The sequence below is a fragment of the Carcharodon carcharias genome, chromosome 19, assembly GCF_017639515.1.
Source record: "Carcharodon carcharias isolate sCarCar2 chromosome 19, sCarCar2.pri, whole genome shotgun sequence".
In the NCBI taxonomy this organism is placed as follows: Eukaryota; Metazoa; Chordata; class Chondrichthyes; order Lamniformes; family Lamnidae; genus Carcharodon; species Carcharodon carcharias.
Genome location: NC_054485.1, coordinates 30,994,237 through 31,015,580, shown reverse-complemented (window position 1 = coordinate 31,015,580; position 21,344 = coordinate 30,994,237). Strand labels below are relative to the sequence as shown.

The 21,344-nt window shown below is 42.4% G+C and overlaps 1 protein-coding gene across 3 annotated transcripts in view; it reads left to right on the top strand.

The window, feature by feature from the left end:
• Nucleotides 1–875: 875 nt before the first annotated feature.
• Nucleotides 876–21,344, top strand: part of LOC121291087 (grainyhead-like protein 3 homolog) — a 98,010-nt gene continuing 77,541 nt past the window's right edge. Inside the window, exon 1 of one of the 3 annotated variants that reach the window (XM_041212125.1) lies at nucleotides 876–940. In XM_041212125.1, coding sequence (XP_041068059.1) covers nucleotides 921–940 — 20 coding nt within the window. In that variant the 5' untranslated portion in view covers nucleotides 876–920. Of the gene's footprint in view, nucleotides 1,017–13,347; nucleotides 13,500–21,344 lie in introns of those variants that run through there. The other 2 variants (XM_041212126.1, XM_041212127.1) reach the window with 2 other exon arrangements.

The following is a 21,344-nucleotide window of genomic DNA, read 5'->3' as shown; positions in this document are numbered from 1 at the left end:
GCAGACACTGCAACATGTTATTGTGGTATTTGTGGTTTTGTGTAATGTGTAGTATACCTTTAAGAAGGATGTTAGAAAGGAAGATCACATCATCCTGTGTAACCAATAGCAGAGTAACGCGGGCTACCTCTCTAGTCAGTAGTCTGTAGTTAGGGTCAGAATTATGATTTAGGGTTTGATGTAGAAGCACACATGAGTAGCTGCTGAGTACCTTGTAAATGAACAGAATGTGTTCCACCTAAGAAGTGTCTGCTGATCAACTCTATCTATAGTACCAACTTGGCCATCCCACAACAAGCGTGCAACTGGGATTCACAAGTCCCAACAGTTATCTAGGCTGGCATTATTGGAGGTGGCATCTTTCCAGTGAGGGGCCAAATCTTTGAGGTTGGCCTTAAAGAAGGGCACTGTTCGAAAGAAGAGGAAAGTTCTTCTGGTGTATCAACTAACATTTATCCTTCAACCAACAAAACACCTAATCTGGTTAGTTATTACATTGCTATAAATGGGGCATTGTTATTGCCAAATTTTCTCCTATTTTTCTACATTTCAACAGTGGCTACACTTCAAAAGTCATTAATTGTCTATAAAACAATTTGGCATATGAAGTTCTGGAAATGTACTGTAATTAATAGAAGTTTCTTCTTTCCCCTTTCTTTGTATACACCGATTGTATAAAAATTTGGGAAGGTAAATTTTCCAAGAATCCAGTGGTCAAAGGGTTAAGCTATTGCACCTGTTATTGTACACCTGTCTGACTCACCTGCAGGCGTACCTGTATCTGAGCAGACCAATCAGAAGCAAGGCAGGAGAATCTACCTGTCAGCAAAATTCCTGCAGTGAACCTTAAGGGAAATAAATAGAGATCCATCACTGACGCGGTTAGCTTTTAACTAGAAATATCACACAAAACCACCTGGATGTTTTTTGACCTGAGAGAGTAAGAGCAACTGTTATAAAAATATATCACTTGTGAAGGTTACTGTGAAGAGACAGACAATGTCCAAAGAGCTTGGGTAAGTGAATGCTCTGGCAGAGACAAGTCTCAATAGTTGATATTACTTTCTTTTAAGATACTACTCTGTTCATGGAGAGGGAACACGTGCCAGTTTATATCACGCTATTAGTCTGTTGTGTTTCCTGAAAAGATGAATGCCAAGTTTCTGCCTCAGTGTGATGGTTGTTTGTTATGTGTATTTGCTTATTCCCAGTGGAAGAAGTGACCATCATTAGAGATTTTCACAATTGCTTTGTTCCTCAGGGTATCAGCTTCCTCCTTTGCTATTGTAAAAAACCTGAACAATATAATTGAAAGGTTAAGTCTGGCCACGTGATAGCATCAGAGCATCCTGTAGCCATGGTTTCAGCAAATGTTCAATTTTAGGTTAGCAATAGTGATTAGAATTGAAATGTCAATAAGGAGAAATTGAAAGAAAATTAGACAAGTTTATACTTGATTCTGTACTTACTCCACAGGCGTGAATGATCTGTTTTACTTTCATGTGACAGACCATTCATGATATAACTTGATAATCATGTTCCTGAATGGACTTCAAAATGAGAAAACAAGTACTTTTCTCCTTATTCTCTTCTGTGTCTAGTAATACATGAGGCAACCCGTTTCTTCCATTCATTTACATACAGCAGTTTGTGCTCTGGGTTTTTTCCATAACCAAATTCCTTCCTACGTGGACAGGTTGTTAGCCTGATTCACTAACCATACCAGGACAGCTAATTAGATGCGATAGGGGGTCATCACCCGATTCCTATCAGACACAAGTACCCTGCTGGCTATCAACTTAGTATTCAGAGACCCGGACTCTCATCTCTTTTCACTGGGATAATGTTAAATCCATTATATAGATCGCAAATAAATAAATGACCCATCTCTCCTGTTATTTTACCTGCATAAAAGTTGTTTGTTACAACGTCAGATTACATGTTAGCTATTCACAGAAACGTAATCGAATGTGTTTAATTTATAATAGATATTATGCAATACCGCAAATGTGACCAGTCATCCTGACTGTCTTAAGACTGAAGTCTCCTCTGTAGTATCTATATGCATGATGTGGACGTTGCAGTTTCATTTTGCAAGCTAGCAGTCAGCCAAAATAAATAAATAAATTAAGAGCAGTGAGCAATGCTGGGCTGTAAAACTTTAGAAAATAAATCCATTTAATGATACAGCCCATACTAGACAGTAGATAGAACTAAGTGATCTCAAAGAAAAACATTGTAGAATTTTGTATTATCTCTAAAAACAATTAGCAACCTATAGAGTCATGAAAATATCATCTGATTGTTTCATTGATGCTCAATGTTTAATTTTCAGAGCAGTTGTGAATCTGAACTGATAGTATATCTTCAACACCCACTGGTTTAGTTTTGTGTTCAGTGATAGGGAAATAGCAGGGACATGGACTAAAGCTGTCACTGAGACATTGCTGATCAAAGCAGATGCTAGTTGTTGACAGGCAAATGTGCCTTTAAGGCGTTTTGTTTTAGTTGGCACTGAATGTTCGAATAGCAATGTTTTGTGTCTTTTGGTAAAACAGTGTTTTTAATGTATATGAGATCTCCTCCATCATGATGCCTGAGAATGTTGCAAAAGGAATGAGATATGTGTCAGATACCAAGGAAATCACTAAAGATGTTTTGTGTGGCTTTCTTTTTGAAGAGCGAGTTGCGATTAGCTACACAGATCATTTTGAGGGATGGTGCACATGCAGTACTATAGCAATGCAGGCGCAGGAAACAATATAGTATCTTTCTGCTAGTCATGTGCCATTTTACACAATTGTGTATATTAGAAGGTATTTTAATATTAATTAATTTATAACATTGTACATTATAGCAAAATAGATTGCCTTGACTTTAAAGCACTGCAGTTAAGTTTGGCCATTTCAAGTCTTCATTCCTTCATCCCTTGTCTGAACCATGCTAAGTTCTGTGACCATTAACAGCACCTCTTACTCAAGAAAGGAGGGTGGCAGAAAGCAGGAAATAGTTAGCCTAAAATCTGTTATTAGGAAAGTGCTTGCATCTATTATTAAGGAGATAATAGCAGGACATTTAGAAAATCATAATACAATCAAGCAGAGTCAATATGGTCTTGTGAAAGGGTAATCATGTTTGACTAATTTATTAGAGCTCTTTGAGGAATGGACAAGCAAGGTGGATAAAGGGGAAGCAGTAGTTGTGGCACATTTAGATTCCCAAAAGGCATTCAATAATACCACACTAGATTAAGAGCTCATGGTTTTGGGGGTAACATATTAGCATGGATAGAGGATTGGTTAGCTAACAGGAAGCAGAGAGTTGGGATTTTTGGGTTAGCCACCTGTAACTAGTGGAGTGCCACAGGGATCAGTGCTGGGGCCTCAACTATTTACAACCTGGATGAAGGGACCGAGTGTATGGTAGCTAATAGGTAAGAAAACAAGTTGTGAGGAGGATACAAAGAGTCTGAAAAGGGATATAGATAGGTGAAGTGAGTGGGCAAAAATTGGCAGATGGAGAACAGTGGGAAAATGTGAACTTATCCACTTTGGCAGGAAGAATAGAAAAGCAGCATATTATTTAAATGGAGAGAGAGTGCAGAAACTTGTGATACAGAGGGATCTAGGTGTCCTAGTATGCAAATCACAAAAAGCTAGCATGCAGGCACAGCAAGTTATTGGGAAGGCAAATGAAATGTTGGCCTTTATTGCAGGGGAATGGAGTTTAAAAGTAAGGAAGTGCTGCTACATCTGCACAGGGCTTAGTGAGACTGCATCTAGAGTACTGCGTACATTTTTGGTCTTCTACTTAAGAAGGGATATACTTGCTTTGAGCAGTTCAGAGAAGATTCTCTTGGCTGATTCCTGGAATGAAGGGGTTGTCTTAAAGTTGAGCAGGTTTGGCCTATACTCATCGGAGTTTAAAAGAATGAGAGGTAATCTTGTTGAAACATAGAAGATTCTGAGGGGACTTGAAAGGGTGGATGCTGGGAGGATGAAACTAGAGGCCACTGTTTAAAAATAAAGGGTCTCCCATTTAAGATGGAGATGAGGACAATATTTTTTTCTCTCAATGGTTGTTAGACTTGGGAACTCTCTCCCCTAGACAGCAGTGGATGCTGGGTCATAGAACATATTCAAGGCTGAGTTAGACAGATTTTTGATCGAAAAGGAAGCCCTGGGTTATGGGGGTTAGGCAGGAAAGTGGAGTTAAAGCCACAACCCAGATCAGCCATGACCTTATTGATGATGAAGCAGGCTCGAGGGAGCAAATGGCCAACTCCTGCTCCTATTTCTTATGATCTTATATTCTAATGATCTTATTCGCTTGCTGCTATGTTAATACACTTCAGTAAAGATTGATTCTGAATTGTTACATGATACAGGCTACTCTTGTTTCAACTAATCCAACTGATCAGTGAGTGAAGTACCTCACTCAAATGTAAGAGATCCTACATAAGCAAGACTTGTTGGTAACAGCAATTGGTGTGCAGCCTAGAGTTCTGTACATCCCACTATCCAAACAAATTGACGGTGGACGAAATTTGAGAGAGGAAAACTCCACAGGATGTATCTCAAGAGATGTTGATCTTAATCGGTTATGAAATAGGTTCATATAAATGAGTATTACCTATGCGTTGATGTGATTGACATGCAGCTGATCAGGCAGATGCTAAGGTCAGCTGCAGACCTACTGATCATACAGTTTCTGCTGTAATCAAAAGTGGATATTTTAAAAACTAACGCACAGATGAAGGCAGTGGCAGAGAGAATTGGTCAATAAGTTAAAAGGTTGGAGACGGGCCAGAAATTTATTTTAAATGGGAGCGTGGATTTACACAGGTTTTTTCTCTGTTTGCAGCTTGGAGAATTGTCATCCTCTGTGACAGCTGGGGACTGCAGAGTTCTTGTTAAACAAACAGGAAGAATCTGGCCTGGCCAATTTTTCATTTAAAAACTCCCTAGTTGAGTAAATGATTTGGACATACAACTTAGAATTGTAAATGTATGTCTACTTATATGTATACCTGGAAAGTGCATAGCTTTGTTAAAAAAATATCTTTTCCACTTCTCCTTGTGTTAGCCTCTGTGTAACCAAGAGTACAATGATCGGGAGAATTTTCTGTTGGATATTTTGTTGTGCCATCTGCTCATCCTCATTGTAAATGTAGATGTGCTAATCACTTAATTGCCTTGCTGTCTGGCAGAATACAGTGATTCTGCTCTTTAAACTGGTCCCAGACTCATTATTAGAATGCAATTTAGCTAGTAAAAATCGTTCCTGTCAGTAAATGGTGGAGGGGGGGAGAGACATTCAGCAGTATAAGTTGTTAGTAAATCAGAAATCATGCAACTCTTCCTATACATATCTACACTAATGAAAAAATAATTAAATTGATTTAAGATCTATTTCACACAAATGGGCTCTGCCTGAAGAGCCAGGATTGAGTATAATTCTCAAATTTATGAGCCACATTAATACAGGTAGTGCATTACCAAACAGGTGTTCTTGTAAGCTTATTCTTTTAATATTTCAGTGCAGTCCAAAACAAACTCTGTAGCTTGTCAAATTACTAAATTGAAAATAACCATTATTCAATTGATGAAAGCTTTGACACACTGTTAGTAATTAGTTGATAAAGATGACACTAAAAAACAGTAAAAGGGCAGATGATGAGCTCCTAGGCATCTACCAATGATGTTCTGATGCTATCTGTAAGAACATGTTCAGGAGAGACTGAAGAAACATATCACATGGACCCATCACTGAGGGAATGTTGCATTGGAAGCTGGGGGTGAAACTGGTCCATGTCAGTCGCTGTGAGAGAATTCCTGCTGCTGATCACTATTGGATGATTGTGCTGGAATGTAAGTGCATGTGAACAGCTGAGAGGACAGAATCAACCGCATGGTCAAAATGATTGTGGTACTCGGGCCTCAGAGTGCTTGGCGTTTCGACTAGTTTGCCCTGGCCTTGAACCATCTAAATTTCAGGACTCAGGTCATCTGTTTTAAGGGAACAGATGCTCGTACCTTTTGTGGTGTTCCTTGACCGTCCGTCTAACCTACAGAGCAGGAATCTGTCAGTGGAAACTTGACCCTCTACTGGGGCAGAGAGGCAGTGTCTGGTGGACTGTTCTGGTCACAATATTAAAGCTTTCTTTGCAAAAACAGCCTTTTTAACTTTTTGGAACTCCATTTCTGACAGATCTTAGTCTGACACACAAGTGTACCTGCATATCATGTAGGTACTTTGCATTGGGAACATACTGGCGCTGGAAGTGGTGGGATTTCTGATGGATGCCAGTATAACCCTAGTTGCACTTTTTCTAATGACATCCACTTAGAGGAGGATTATGCAACACAGCAGGATGTCACCATGAAAAGAATAATGAACAGAGATCTGCAGGAACTGGGTCCGACTCCAAATCCAAGTTCATTTTTCCCATTTATACCAACATTGTAACCTGTTAGGCCCATGGGCTTTGTGGCCTCAAAGGGTCTATCCTAACACAGGGACAATTGCCAATTGGATTTGATGTCAGAGTAAGGGCTTAACCTGGAAGTACACTCCTGCATGGAACAGCAACTTCAGTAAAAAAAGGCAGGAAGAAGAAAGAACGTGCATTTTTATACTGCCTTTCATGATATCAAGCTGTCCCAAAGCTCTTTACAGCCAATTACGTATGTCAGAGGTGTAGTAACTGTTGTAAAATTGGAGCTGGAGGGGAGAAATAGGAAATATTTTTTGTTTATTGTTAAAAAGAAGTTGACACCATTAATATTGTTCCAGCAGCTTTCCACTTATAAAACAAACATGTCTTAAGTCAAATAAAAAAAAGAAAATGCTGGAAATACGCAGCAGGCTTGGCACGATCTGTGGAAAGAGAAACAGAGTTAATGGGCTGGGTTGAATGCAGCCCGTTATGGCTGGACCATGGTGGCTGGGCAGGCTTAATTGTGGGAGAGCCACATGTCCATCTTCCAGAGGCTGCAAAACCTCCCCCAATTAAGTCAGAGGGTGAAATGGGCTGATGCAGGGTTCCCTGCCTACAACAGCGGGAAGTCAATTAGGCTCTTTAATGAGCCAATTGGCATCCATTGTCCCTGAGCCCACCACAATTCAGTGATGGCTCAGGGATTAAATGGAAGCCACATGGTTTTGCAGTGTCTCCCAAAGGCCTGCCAGGGAGGGAGGGGTCCCTCATTGTCAGGCACTAAGTGCCTGATTGAGGGACCCGGCATTGGGAAGGGGTGGCCCCTGAAAGTCACCCCCTACCCTTGCCTCTGATCCTTATACAATTCCCCCCACCCCCCCCACCTCATGACTGCCCACCCCATGACCCCTACCCCACCCTCACTCAGCTTTGGCCTGGGGTCCCTTAGCAACACTGGACCTCTGATGGGTACAATTCCAGCAGCTGCCACCACCCCTGGTAGTGCTGACAAGCAATGGGGAGTTGTCGGCCTCTGATTGGCTGGTAGCTCTCAGCAGGCGGAGCTTCCGCCGCTCGGGTCCTGAATCCCAAGATGGCAGTGTTGGGCCTCCCCCGTGGAACTAACGGGAGATCCCTAACAATTCTCCACCCAGCGGGCGAGACCCACATCCGGCTGACTAAATCCCAGCCCAGTGTTACAGGTGTGTGATTTTTCGTCAGAAGGGATTTGAAACATTGGGCAGAATTATTCGTCCTGCAGGTGGGCACGCGCCTGACCTGATCGGGAGTAAAGTTGTGCGAAATGACATCAGGCGAGTGTCCCGACATCATCGCACACTCGCGTGATATTTCGCTCTGCAGACACATGTAGATGGCGGAGCAACACCCACCATTAATTAAACGGCCATTTAAACCCTCAAGAGTCCAATTGACTGTGATTTTTCTCTGCCTGTGCGATTTTCTGCTCGTCGCACAGGCAAAACGGGCAGGTGGCCAGCCGACATTTTCACAAACGTCAGCTAAGGGTGGGATAAAAAGGATCAGCAGCATTGCCAGTGTGAGTAACGAGGAGTTTTAGAGATAGTTTGCAGCTGGTTGCTTATTGGTACTCGGCAGCTTCATCTCTGTTAGGAGATTCATTGTCAGCATTTCCAGGCTTCATTTCAGGGCTTATTGCTGTCTGCCAGGCCCTCAGAGGATTCAGACCGTGTGGACCCTTCCAGGTATCAGACAGCCTTCCCTCACCCTGGTAATGGGGATTGGGGTCTCCGCTGGAGGCACCTCTCCTGAGGAGGAAGAGAAGGGCAGAAGGGAGAGGAGGCCAGGTGTCCCTGTGCAGCTTCCAGGGAGCGACCTATGGGAGGAGAGGCGCAGACACAAGGGGCGCAGGGCCAGCAGGTAGTTCAAGGTGGAAGGGGCTGCAGAAGAAGCCACCATTCTGCTGCCAGGGTTTACAGGCAATGATGCAGCTACCTCAATATGTCTGAGGTGCAATGCCAAAAGAGGCTCTGTCTCTTAAGGGAGACAGTGGCCTCCATTTTTCAGATGATCAGGCCTGAGATTAGCTCCGACTGTGTGGATCGACACCCCATGCCAGCGGCTCTGAAGGTTACAGTGGCCCTCCAGCTCTTTCCAGGCGTCAATGGGGGATCCGTGTGGAGTCTTCCAATCAGCTGTCCACAGTTGCATCAAGCTGGTGACAGGGGCTCTGCGCAGGCAGGTACTGACCTTCATTCTTTACCATACAGACGAGGCCAGCCAGGCTGAGTGAGCCAGTGGCTTTGCAGCAATTACTGGGCTCCCCCATGTACAGGGTGCAATCGACCGCACACATTGTGGCCATCATTGCACCAGTGGATCGGCCGGCTGCCTTCGTCAACAGGAAGGGCTTCCACTCCATGAATGTACAGGTAGTGTGTGACCTCAGGATGCAGATTCTGCAAGTCCATGCAAGGTATCCAGGCAGTTCCCATGACGCTTACATCCTAAGGCACTCCCAGTTACCGAGGCTCTTCAGTGCTCCAGTCCAACCAGATGGATGGCTGCTGGGTGACAAGGGCTATCCGTTGAAGAGGTGGCTCATGATGCCTCTCACCACCCAAGAACAGAGGCAGAGCAATGGTACAACAGGAGTCACGCCTCCACAAGGCCAGTGATAGAGAGGACCATAGGTTTTCTCAAGGTTTTCTCATAGGTTTTCCGATGCCTGTCCGTTCAGAGGGTGCACTACACTACCCCCCAGAGTTGGGTGTCACAGATAGTGGTTGCATGCTGTGCTCTCCAAAACCTGGCACTGGCAAAGGGACTCACTGGAGGAAGAGGATCACAGGCCACAGATGATGAGTCCAGTACTGAGTCCGAAGAAGAGCACGGTGAGGGGAACACTGTGGGCATGGAGCCAGACCTTGGTAACCTGCTGGGATACCAGGGACTCCTTGATCCAATGCTCCTTCAGCTAGGCCACCAAACATCATCTTCAAATGCATGCCGGGGCTCCCTCCTCCATCCCAGATGTCTGAAAGGACCTTTGCATTTGAACACAAAGAACACTCAGTGCCTGTGCAATAAAGTTCAGAGCCACTTACATCCAGCATTACATGCGGGCATTCCCCGCACCAATGAAATAACACGGTGAAGCATATTCAGGCTGTGATGACAAAAACACAATTAATGTCATTCTGACAGTTCAATGATCTTAACAGAAACATTCCTGGTATTCAACATCAGACCAGTTTACATAAAGTAAACAAAAATAAACATAAAATTACCCATGACCTGTCCCTCTTGTGTTCATGATCACTCGTAGCGAGTGCTACATCTAGGTGCTTCCCCCTTGTTGGCACCAGCATTGGAGACAGCTTGCTGACACTGCTGCCTTGTTGGCCTTGATGACCTTGGTAATCATCCCTTGGCCAGTGGAACCTGTGTTGGCCCCACCTAGGAGGGAGCAGCTAGCACCACAGCTGGCATCTCCTCATTCGCCGCAGCCTCATCAAATGCCTTCATCTCGCACCCCTGCCTCTCCACAAATGGTTGCATGTGGGTCTTGCTGACTCTCGAGACTAGGGCGTCTTGCTCACACCTTGAGAAGATTAGGAGGTCACTGGAGCTGCTGCCATCATCCAGAGTGTCCTGAGAGGAGCCCGCAGAGATGACAGGCAGATTGTGCACCAACATGAGGTCACTGTGGACCTCGCAGTGCACTATTGATGGCACCTAACTGGGATACTTGGTGTCTCATCCATCTCCTGCACTGACACTGGCCACCTGAGTCATTGCCTGTGTGAGGGCTTGTAGCTCCGAGTGCAACCCCAGGAATGCCTCATCCTGTCCCTGAAGATGCCTCTCCATGAGAGTCGCCAATCTCTCAATGGAGGAGACAGTGCGCTCTGCCAAGATGGTCAACGCAATGCTCATGCTCTGCATGGACTCCTCCATCATGGAGACCATGGCATGCAGACCCTCATGGATCTCCGCCAGATCCTCCCACACATCTTGCTGGACATCCAGCATCTCCTGCCTAATGGATGACTCCAGAGGCTCATCATCAGCCTTCGGCTGAGCACTGTCCTGGTCTCCAGCAGTCCTCCCCATGCTGGCACCCTGGCCACTCTCTACCTTCGCCTGCACCTCAAGTGATTGTGAAGTGCCCTCACCAATGTGCACTGAGATACTAGCAGCTGCTCTAATGCCCACTGAGATGCTGGTATCTGCGTTGACGCCTGCTTCAGAGAGCGGGTGTGTCGCAGGTGCAAATGATGCTCAGTGGTCCTCCGGTGTCAGGGGTGACCCTTCGGGGTCTGGAGAGCGAGCGTCTACTGGCAAACCTAAAAGAGTGAAGAAGGACAAGTCATTCATCAAGTTCTGTCGAAGGGTCATGAGGACTCGAAATGTCAACTCTTTTCTTCTCCGCTGATGCTGCCAGACCTGCTGAGTTTTTCCAGGTAATTCTGTTTTTGTTATGTCATTCATTAAAGTCATCGTACTGTCACTGTGCATGCCATGAACCCTGGTGAGACAAAGGAGATCTGCATCATGGTGACCTCATCTTCCAATGATCAATGGGGACTCCAGATTCGAGGCTCACATCAATGGAGAGACTACACTGGAATGGCTGCACAAGCTGAAATTCTCAAGCCTGTGCACTGCACTCTTCTCTTCATCTGGCACCTCTGCCTCTCCACAACCGGTTGCAAGTGGGGCATGCCGACTTACAAATCAAGGGCGTTTTGCTCAAACCTTGAGAGGATTAGGAGGCTAGTGGGGCCTCCACTGGTCCGTGACCTTTCTATATTGTTGTGGGCAGTCTTCTCCTGAAACAACAAAGGAGCATTGAATAGTCCACTCTGTACCTGCAGCCCCATTGCAGTCTGGCCAAGCGCACCTGAGGAACACCTTTCAGGGCACATCCGAGTTGTGGCCCTTGAGCCGCAATGCTCTCAGTCCAAGCAGCCAGGACTCACCCCCCATGGCCAACTCCAGTGTGACTGACAGTTGGTACTCAGGCTCTAGCACCGCTGAGGTCCATGGGAGGGATGGCCAGACCTGGACATCTGCACAATGACCCATAACAACATGGTCCTCATCCTTCCTGAGTACAGCAGGTCATTGGAACACATCCGGCACTGCACCCAGGAGCATCACACCATGACATGGCTGCTGACCAGCGCTGCCACCTCCTCCCATGCTCTCTTGGTGAGGTACGGTGGCCTCCTTCCCCTATCCCTGGGGTCAAGCGTGTCCCTCCTGACAGCCACCTCTTCCAGGATGACGGTGAGGCACTCATCAGAGAAGCGGGTTGGGGGGGTGGTGGGGGGGTGGGGGGGGGGGGGGGGGGTGGGGGGGGCGGGGGGGTGAGTGCCCACCCAACTTGCCCTCCCGCCTGCCGTGTCCAGTTGCACCCGGGTCCATAGTGTCGGCTCAGGAAATGTCCTCTGTGGCAGCCATCCATCCAGGGGCTGCCTGGGCTGATTTTAAACCTGACAGGCCCCCGCCCCTGCTCGGCTCTTCCCAGCCAGTGCGGAGCTGCGTTTCATGCTATGTGGGCCTTAAATAGCCGGCCTAGCGTGAAATCGAGGTCGGGACCTGACCATGGGCAGCGGTCCATTTCCCGGCCACTCCCGGGCCTGCCCGCTATGCCCACCTGATGAAGGGAAATTCCTGCCAATTAACTTTGTTTCCCTCTGCAACGCCCACTGCTGCAACACCCGCTTGAGTATTTCCAGCATTTTCTATATTTATTTCAGATTTCCAGCAGCTGCAGTATTTTGCTTCCTAACTCAAAAGCACCTTCTGTGCCAGACCCAGAAAAATTGACAACTTGTGAAAGAAGTGACCAGATATGCCTGCTGCACATACTTGCAGAACTGCTATTCCTTTGGCTAGTTCCAAAATCATGAAACAGAAAAAGCCAGTATACCTTTAAAAATACTTCCCTGTGTTGTAATGCACTTAAACTTGATTGCGTGAGTTGAAGAGAAAGGGTAAGGAAGGGCTTTCTATTGTCAATAAGCTCTTAGTTTCCTTAGTTTCTATTGTGATGTTGTAAGTCAATGTGATCACAGATAACTTGTCACGTTGTCAGACCAAGCCCACCAGTTGAATAAAACAAACTTAAAGTACCCTGTTGTCAGTTGCTGGTTTCGACAGCAGGACACTATTTTGCCAGAGGCAAATTTTTATGCATGCAATTTTCTTCCTTATTGAGTGGGTGTTGGGAAAGTGAAGAAGCTCATTAAGATGAAGTAAGATTGCCTATGTATGTGATTTCGACATGTGTGAAGCACTCAAACCTTAATAAAATTTTTAACTGCTGTAAGGCAAAGACCCTTTATAACAAAGCACTGTGAGTAGCATTGCCTGAGCAGTACCAATGAGAGGGCACCTGTTTGCTAGGGCCAATGCTTCTCTTGCCACGAGGCAAAATTAAGTCATGAGATAGATACAGATGTGCTAAAACCAATAATTAAGCATTGCAATTGTACACTTAGATTGTTATCAGTTGTTACAATCAAGCTTCCAGCTGTAGTTTTATTTTACGGTGCCTTTGCCAGAGATATTGTATTAACCTCGAGACCCTGCTTAAAACCGTTCATATCTCCTTGTTAACGTGATGGTGTGTATACAATTGACTCACAAAATGTTCCCCAAGGCTGCCAGGTTTTTTATGCAACAAGTTTTCTAATGCTTAGCTTTTGGTTTTGGAGGGTCTCAAGAGAAACTTGGGGGGACCTGATCCACAGGTGGGGGATCTGACACATGGAAGCAGAGAGTTTTTTCATATCAGGCTGATATCTCCTTCAAACAGAAGCAGCAGGAGTAAAAGAAAACAGATTTTTCACAACGTCAAGTCAAGTTTGAACAAATTGTGGTTCTGCATGTGGTCCAATAAATTAAAGATGACGTTCATGCGTTATTGCAGCACTGTCAGTGGGAGCAAGACTTGGAGTGAAGCATAGTTTTGTTAAAACGGAAAGCCCAATGTATTAGTCAAGCAGGACTATTTGACTGGAGAGGAGATAATGGAGACTCACAACCCCACAACCTAGCTTAAGAAAAGGTATGTGCATTAGATCCTGAGAATAGATAAGTCAGGATATAACTTGTCTGAGATATAACAGTTGTATTTTTGTTAGTAATGAACAAAACAGTTGCAGCACGGTGTACCAAAGCACACAGAACAATATGTAATGGTGGCTTCAGCATTGTAAAAGCCCAATTAATAATGTTTGTTTTATGCAATGCTATATCATGTCGAAGCATGCTTCATACAGTGAATTACTTTGGAAGTGCAAAGATTGTTGCTGTTTAGGTAAATTAAAATTGAAAATAAATTCTTGTGTACTATCCAGTAGCAACTCTTTAATAAATAACCTGTTTGTGGAAGCGTTATATACAAGTTGCATTCATATAGAACCTTGATTGGACCATGCACTGAGTGCTACGTGCAGTTCTGGTCTCCATATTATAAATAAAAAATTGAAGTACTTGACAAAATGCAGAAAAATTTACAAGGATATTACCAGAATTGAGAGGATGGAACTATCAGGAAATATTGAGTAGGCTTGGTTCACTTCTCTGAAGAAGAGAAGACTAAGAGGAATTTGATTGAGGTCTTAAAATTATGAAGGGGTTCAATAGAGTGGATGTGAAGAAACTGTTTTTACATGTGGCTGAGTGTAGAACAAGGGGTATAAAGATAAGATTGACACAAGCAGATTAAATAAGCAACTTATGAGGAATTTCCTAACACAGAATAGTGAGAATATAGAACTCACTTCCAGATGACATCAACACAACTAAGGAGAGCTTGATGCATATATGAGGGAGAAGGGTATAGAGGGATATGGAGGCAGGGCGGGATGTGGCAATTTGAGTCAAAGAAGGTTTATGTGGAGTACAAGCACCAGCATAGCACTGTTGAGCTGAATGGCCTTCTTCCGTGCTGTCAATTTTATGCAATGTTCACAATGGAAGGAACCAATCATCATTTTATTTAGCATCGCTTTACCTTAATGTTTGTATCATCATTGTCGACAATTTTTGGTTTCCTTTTGAAGGTATGAAATTCACATACAATAAATACCGAAAATAAGCAAGACTTATTACGTTTGTTTAAATTTTATACAGAGATGTTAATAGATGAGGTGAATGGACCAAACTGTGGCAAATAGATTTCAATGTTGGCAAATGTGAAGTCATCCATTTTGGACCTAAAAAGGATAGAATAGGTTACTTTCTAAATGGTGAGAAGCTAGAAACGTCTAAAGAGATTTGTGTTCCTTTGTTCATAGGTATTCAAATTATCATGAGCAGGTACAGAAAACAACAAAAAGGCTAATGGAATATTGGTCTTTATATCTAGAGGAATAGAATGCAAGGGGTAGAAGTCATGTTACAGTTATACAAAGCCCTGGTAAGGCTACACCTGGAGTACTGTGAGCAGTTCTTGGCACCACACCTCAGGAAGGATCTGTTGGAGGGAGTGCAGCATAGGTTTACCAGGATGACACCTGACCTCCAAGGGTTAAATTACGAGGAAAGATTACACAAACAAGGGTTGCATTCGCTGGAATTTGGAAAGTTGGAAGGGGTGATTTGATCGAAGTTTTGAGGATACAAAGGCAAACAGATACAATGGGTAGCAAGAAACAATTTCTGTTGGTTGTGGAGGAAAGGACTAGGAGGTGTATACCAAAAACTTAGCATAAGACCTTTCAGGAGTGAAACTATGGAACACTTCTACACACAAAAGTGTTATAAGTTTGGAACTCACTTCTGCAAATGGGAATTATTAATTTAAGACTGAGATTACTAGATTTTTGTTAACCCAAGGTTAAGGAATATAAGGCAAAGACTTGTATATGGAGTTAGGTCAGAAATTAGCCATGATCTCATTGACTTGTGGAACAGGCTCAAGGGTTAGATGTAAAAACAAAAAAACTGCGGATGCTGGAAATCCAAAACAAAAACAGAATTACCTGGAAAAACTCAGCAGGTCTGGCAGCATCGGCGGAGAAGAAAAGAGTTGACGTTTCAAGTCCTCATGACCCTTCGACAAGGGTCATGAGGACTCGAAACGTCAACTCTTTTCTTCTCCGCCAAGGGTTAGATGGCCTGCTTCTGTTCCTATGCTCCTATGGATGTGTGAGCTGACCAAGAATGAAAAAGTTCTAATATTTCCCATGGGATCATCGTACTGGTATTTCATTCAAATTCAAGCCCCTCTCTCACCAATTGTGGACATTAATCGAGAGTTTGTGCTGGTAATAGAATTTCTGAATGCCCTCAGCATCCAATATTTCACGCTAGCACAGATTCCAATATTATGTGGGAGAAGGTGAGTCAGATTAATACAGGCCGTATCTGCACCACTGACTTTCAACTGTGTAATGATTCTGTCATGCCTGTGTGAAAAAAAAATGGGTTGAGACTGTGCCTAGAGAAAGCTTTCAAGGATCTGGTATTATTTGAACATTAAAATAACCCTTAATTATTTGTTCAAACTGATTTGCAATATATGAATGGGACCGAAAACTAAACAACAATCAGAAACCTTTAAAAAAACTTACATTTGTATAATATCTTTCAGCTGATGAATTACTTTTGAAGTGTAGACTCTGTTGTAAAGTAGGAAATCTATTATATATTTTCTCATAATTCATCCTAATATTCAGAATTTCTTACATGCCGTTTAATGTAAAAGGAGATATTTCAGTTAGATTCCAAGACCATTATGATGATATTGTCATTCATAAGAAATGGATAGATCGCTTTTGTATGTGTACTATTCCTTGTACAATAGTCCTGAAAATTACACTAAAGAAAGCTTGTGTAGAGGCAAACACATTCCCATTTCATTCGCACAATAATCAGTTTGGCGCACAATATAATCCATCAGAATCCTAACATCAATCAATATTTTTAATAAGAATCTTATATAGTTGAATATTCCTGAAAGAGAATTTATGGTACTCTGCAACTTTGTGTTACCATGCAGTAGTGTTATAGTGGCAGTATGTACAATACCATAAAAAGGTATGATTAATAATCACAAGATTCTGGATTTCTTGTACAACTTCTAATCTAAAAGATCATATTTTAACCACATTTTAAGTCCAAAATCTACTGTCCACGATTAGGGCATAATTTCACCATTTCATTAAATATCCACAAGATGATATGAAAGTCATCACACTATTTTTCCTATTTCATTCTTATTCCTCAATACTACACTTCTATGATCAGCTTGCAGGATTATTAGTAAACATATAGGGCCTGCAGCCTCGTGCAAGGCCGTAGAAGAAAAAATCTCACTAAGGTAGGGTGTTTCTTAACAAACAGAATACAAATCCAAAGAGATCGTATTGTTGATGTTTAAAGCTTCATCAGATCTCATTTGTAGTAGTGTTTGTAGACCCGTCACCACGAGGGAGGATTTATTACTGTCCTTGACAGAAAAAACCAACCAAGGTAACTCAAATTATCAGCAATTTAAAGTTACAAGGAAAGATTAAGGAGAATGGATTTGGGTTCTTCGGAAAAGAAAATACTTTGGGATTATATAAATTAAGCTTTCAACATTATGAAAGATATTGATTAAGTAGATCAGGCACATTGTTCACCGTGTTGAGTATTTCAAATATCAGAAGACACAAGAATTACAAAGTTAGAAGTAAGAAAGGTAGAAATTTTTACACATAGGGTAAATGACTTGAGGAATAAATTAGCAGAGGGAGACTTTTTAAGCACATATAATTGAATAGTACATAAATGAGTTCAAGGAACAACTACATGTCTTTCATGAGAGAGAGGAAATGGAGAGCTCAAATGAGAATGCAGGTAAGTGGCTGGAAATCAATCAAGGGCAGGTTTGTTGCACCTAAAGGCCTTTTTTCTTTTCTATTCCTAAAATAGAATAGTCTAGTGTTGTTGCTCCGCATCCAGCAATAGCTTGGGACTGGCATTAGCAAAACCTTCACACTTGAATAAAGTTTGTAAGAATTTAAATTATTTATAAGTTATTTACATATCTATAGATTAGATTTTAATTGTATTTTCATCTAAGCATTGTGAATGTACAACCTCATAAAGGAAAAAATGTTTTTCATAACCTTTTATTTAATTGCATTTTATCGTTAATTTTGAAATAGATCCTGATTTTCTCTAAAATGTTATGTGCTCAAAACTAAGAGCATCATTATGGAACAGATGATGTGCTGTTATGGCAATAGGGCTATTGACATATATTTGAAGATAAGAATACTGCAAAATATCTGACTTTCTACCTGCTAATGTGATTGAGGAGCCACACTGATTAATGGCAACTGAATTAGAATGATTAGGAGCCAGTTCACGTTATTTGATGACTTACATCACTTTCCAGTGATTGTAGAACTCTTCCTTCTAGTTTTCCATAGTTAGAATTTTTAAAAAGTGGTACTTAAAAACAACTTTGTAACTCTTTTATTTTATTTGTATACCTTAATATACTTGCATACTCATGTACAGCACATATATGTATCAGACCGGTTAAAGGAAACAATCACCATAGGAATGTGGTTTGGCACCGCACAGTCGCTGGAAGCAAATAACCTTGGCAGGGCAGACAAAATAACATTGGCTGGAAAGACAAAATAACATTGATGCGGCAAACAGGATCTTTGTCTCACTCATTTTCCTTTTCCTTGTGAGGGTTGCTTCTTTTAAATTTGTTCTCAAGATTGGAGCAAAGCTATTAAAGCCACATTCATTTCCCATCCCTTGTTGGTATAAGAAGGTGATGGGCTGTCCCTTTGAATTTCTGGCTGTTGATCATGCTCCCATGCTGGTGACTGTAGTGATTGTTTTACTACTGAGTGGTTTGTTAGAGGGCATTGGAGTCAACTATATTGCAGGGCTGATGTCATATGTAGGGCAGATTAGAAGTTCCTATCATTGAAGGACAGAGTGAACCAAATCCTTGATTATAAATGATCGCAAATGATCAGGTTTAGCTAACAAAAGTTCATAGCCTGTTATGATAGGATTTAAAGCCCTAACCTGTGAATTACTAGTCTAGCATCATAACCACTACACAATCATGCCCATCCCTTTGGTTACCTCATAGCTCCAGGACAACAGGACACCCATCTCTTGAAATCTCGTTTCAATACGGTCATCAGTAGGACGAATGTGTGACCTCGAATACAGTGCTTGACATTTCTGCCCCAATGTTATTCATTCAAGTTAAAAATGTCCAACATACTTCAGAATCTAAGTCAGAAAGGTACCATTGGAAAACATGAGCTGAAAAATTTCTTGAAGCTGTTCCTGTTTTGCTATGGTAATTATACCTAAATTTTGGTGGAGGTCTTGTTTATGTGGTGATCAAGATATCCACAGTACACGATGAAGCTAAAGCAACAGAGTAGCAGCTCCATGGAACTTACCAGCCATATAGTAGACTAAGTAAGCCTACTTAGCATCATGTGCAGCAAGATCAATGCAAAATGTTCCATTCACTTTGGTAGATGGGGAGAAGGTGGCATGGATACTGGATTAGTGTTCCAGAGCCCCAGGGTAATGCTCTGTGGACTGGGTTTCGAATCCCAGTGAAATGGTGTAATTTGAATTCAATAAAAAAAAATCTGGAATAAAAGGGAACCATTGTTATAAACACTCACCTGGTTCACTAATGCCCTTTAAGGAAGGAAATCTGTTATCCTTACCTGTGATTCTTACATCCCATGAACGAATAAAAAGAATGTCTGCATTGGTGGGATTATCCTTACTGTGAGGTAAATGGGCAGATTAATGTTACAATTATCCAAATGTTAACACCTGATTAAGCAAACTCTTCACATTTACCTTTACGGCCAGCAGAAAATTGAAAAGAACCCGCAAATCGAACAGTTGGACCAGAAAAGATTATTCTGGTGGAGTAGCATAATTTCACAATGTGACATTTTTTCATGAAAATTGCAGTTCATCTTTCCTGCAATTTATATATGTCTTTCCTAATGTGTTTGTGAGAGAGAGAGTGATGCACAGAACTTAGTAATATCTTCAGATATCTAGTCCAGAATCTTTCCCTTGTCGGGCGGGCTTGGTGGGAGCGGATGGGGACAGTCGGGAAGCCGACTGCCGCCTGCGATTGGCTCAGCTCCCAATTTCACGCGAGCGGGCCAATTAATGGGCCTTGCATGGATCTGCGTGCATTGAGCGGCATGGAGCTGCAACAAGAAGATTGAAGCGCTTTTTAAAAAATTTAACAACGACAATAAAAATTAAATGAAACATGTTCCCTCATGTGTCACATGAGATGGGACATGTTTTTAAATTCAAAATAAAGTTTTTATGTAATTCGTATTATCTTTAGGAAACCTCATCCGGCTCGTGGATGACGTTTCCTGATAAAATATAAAGCCGTTAGGTTGGATGGGCAGCGTAAATTTCAAGTTAGTTACCTTCTTAATGGCCCTAATAGGCCTCTCAATTATCAGCAGACGCGCAGCCAACTCCAGTGTGCACCCGATGAACGAAATATCGTGCGAGTGCACATTGACGTCTGGACGCACGCCCAACGTCATCACGCGTCATATTACCTTCGGGTATGTTGGGCACACGCCCACACGCTGAAGGTAAAATTCTGACCTTGATGTTATAATCATTTTATTTCACACATCCAAATACATTTAGATTGAGAGCTTTTATTTCCTGTGCTTCTTGAGCATTGCAGACGAAATGGCAAAACATTACGATCAGTCAGATTATTTATTTCTATGATGATAAAAGCAAGGGTATCAACTAAAGCAAACATTTCTATTCCTTTGTGTCCTTTATTCCTAAATTAAGACATTAAAAGACATTCCCCTTTAGAATAGTATGTGGCATCAATAGTGTTGCCTTGAGTCTTAAAGGAGACACAAAACATTAAAAGGTATATACTTTATAGGATATATAATTACATTGGAGGAGCCCAGTAGCTTCATCTATTTGAATGTGCAAGAAAAAGTTTGAGATTTGGTGCAAGAATATTTAAATAACGACTTAAAACAATTCAGCAGTATTTCTAATCATTTATACAAATGGTGACCAGTGATCCCAGCATTGATTCATCTGGAACGCTGCTTCCTAAATTTTACCAGTGTGAATAACTGCATTTAATCCCTAATACAATAGCGAAACACTGTTGTCACTGTAAATATGAACTAAAAACAAAAAAAACGCTAGACATATTCAGCAAGCAACATCTGTAGAGAGGAAAACAGAACTTGACAGGCTGACATTTCATGGCCCCATGGTAGTGGGCTTGGAGGCGAGGCAATCAGGAAAATAGTGGGGAGCTGCATTTGGACAGGTGTTGACAGGGCCACTGAGTATTTCCAGCATTTTCAGTTTTCATTACCTTTAGCCCAAGCTCTAAAGCATTCAGTTAAAGTGATGCCAATAAGTGGATTAAATAGGTGTCTGATGTGGCAGCACTTGCATCTCCTTTCCTACTGAATAGCAAGACATGGCTGCCCATTGTCACTGCGGTGATTCATTGCCTAAAGTACAGGGGCCTTTGGCGACTGCATTATGTTCAATCCAAAGTCCATTCTGTATGCCAGCAAGTGACCTTAGGAGAAAATTTGGCTGCATAGTGCTGCTTTAAACCTCTATGATATCAGTAGTGAAGGCTGGGTGAGCTGCACAGGTAGATGCCGGCGATTCCTGGGAATCAACATAGACTGCTTAGCAACACTTCGGAGTGACGCTGTATGAACAAAACTCCCCCCCGGCCATGTTTCTATTATGATGGCTTAGTATATGAAGCCCTTAGATAAGATTGTGTCAAGGTTTTCAATTGTATCCTGCACCATGAGTACAGCCCTGTTCAGGTATGGGTATGCATGAAATATCATGAAGGATCTACAAGGTC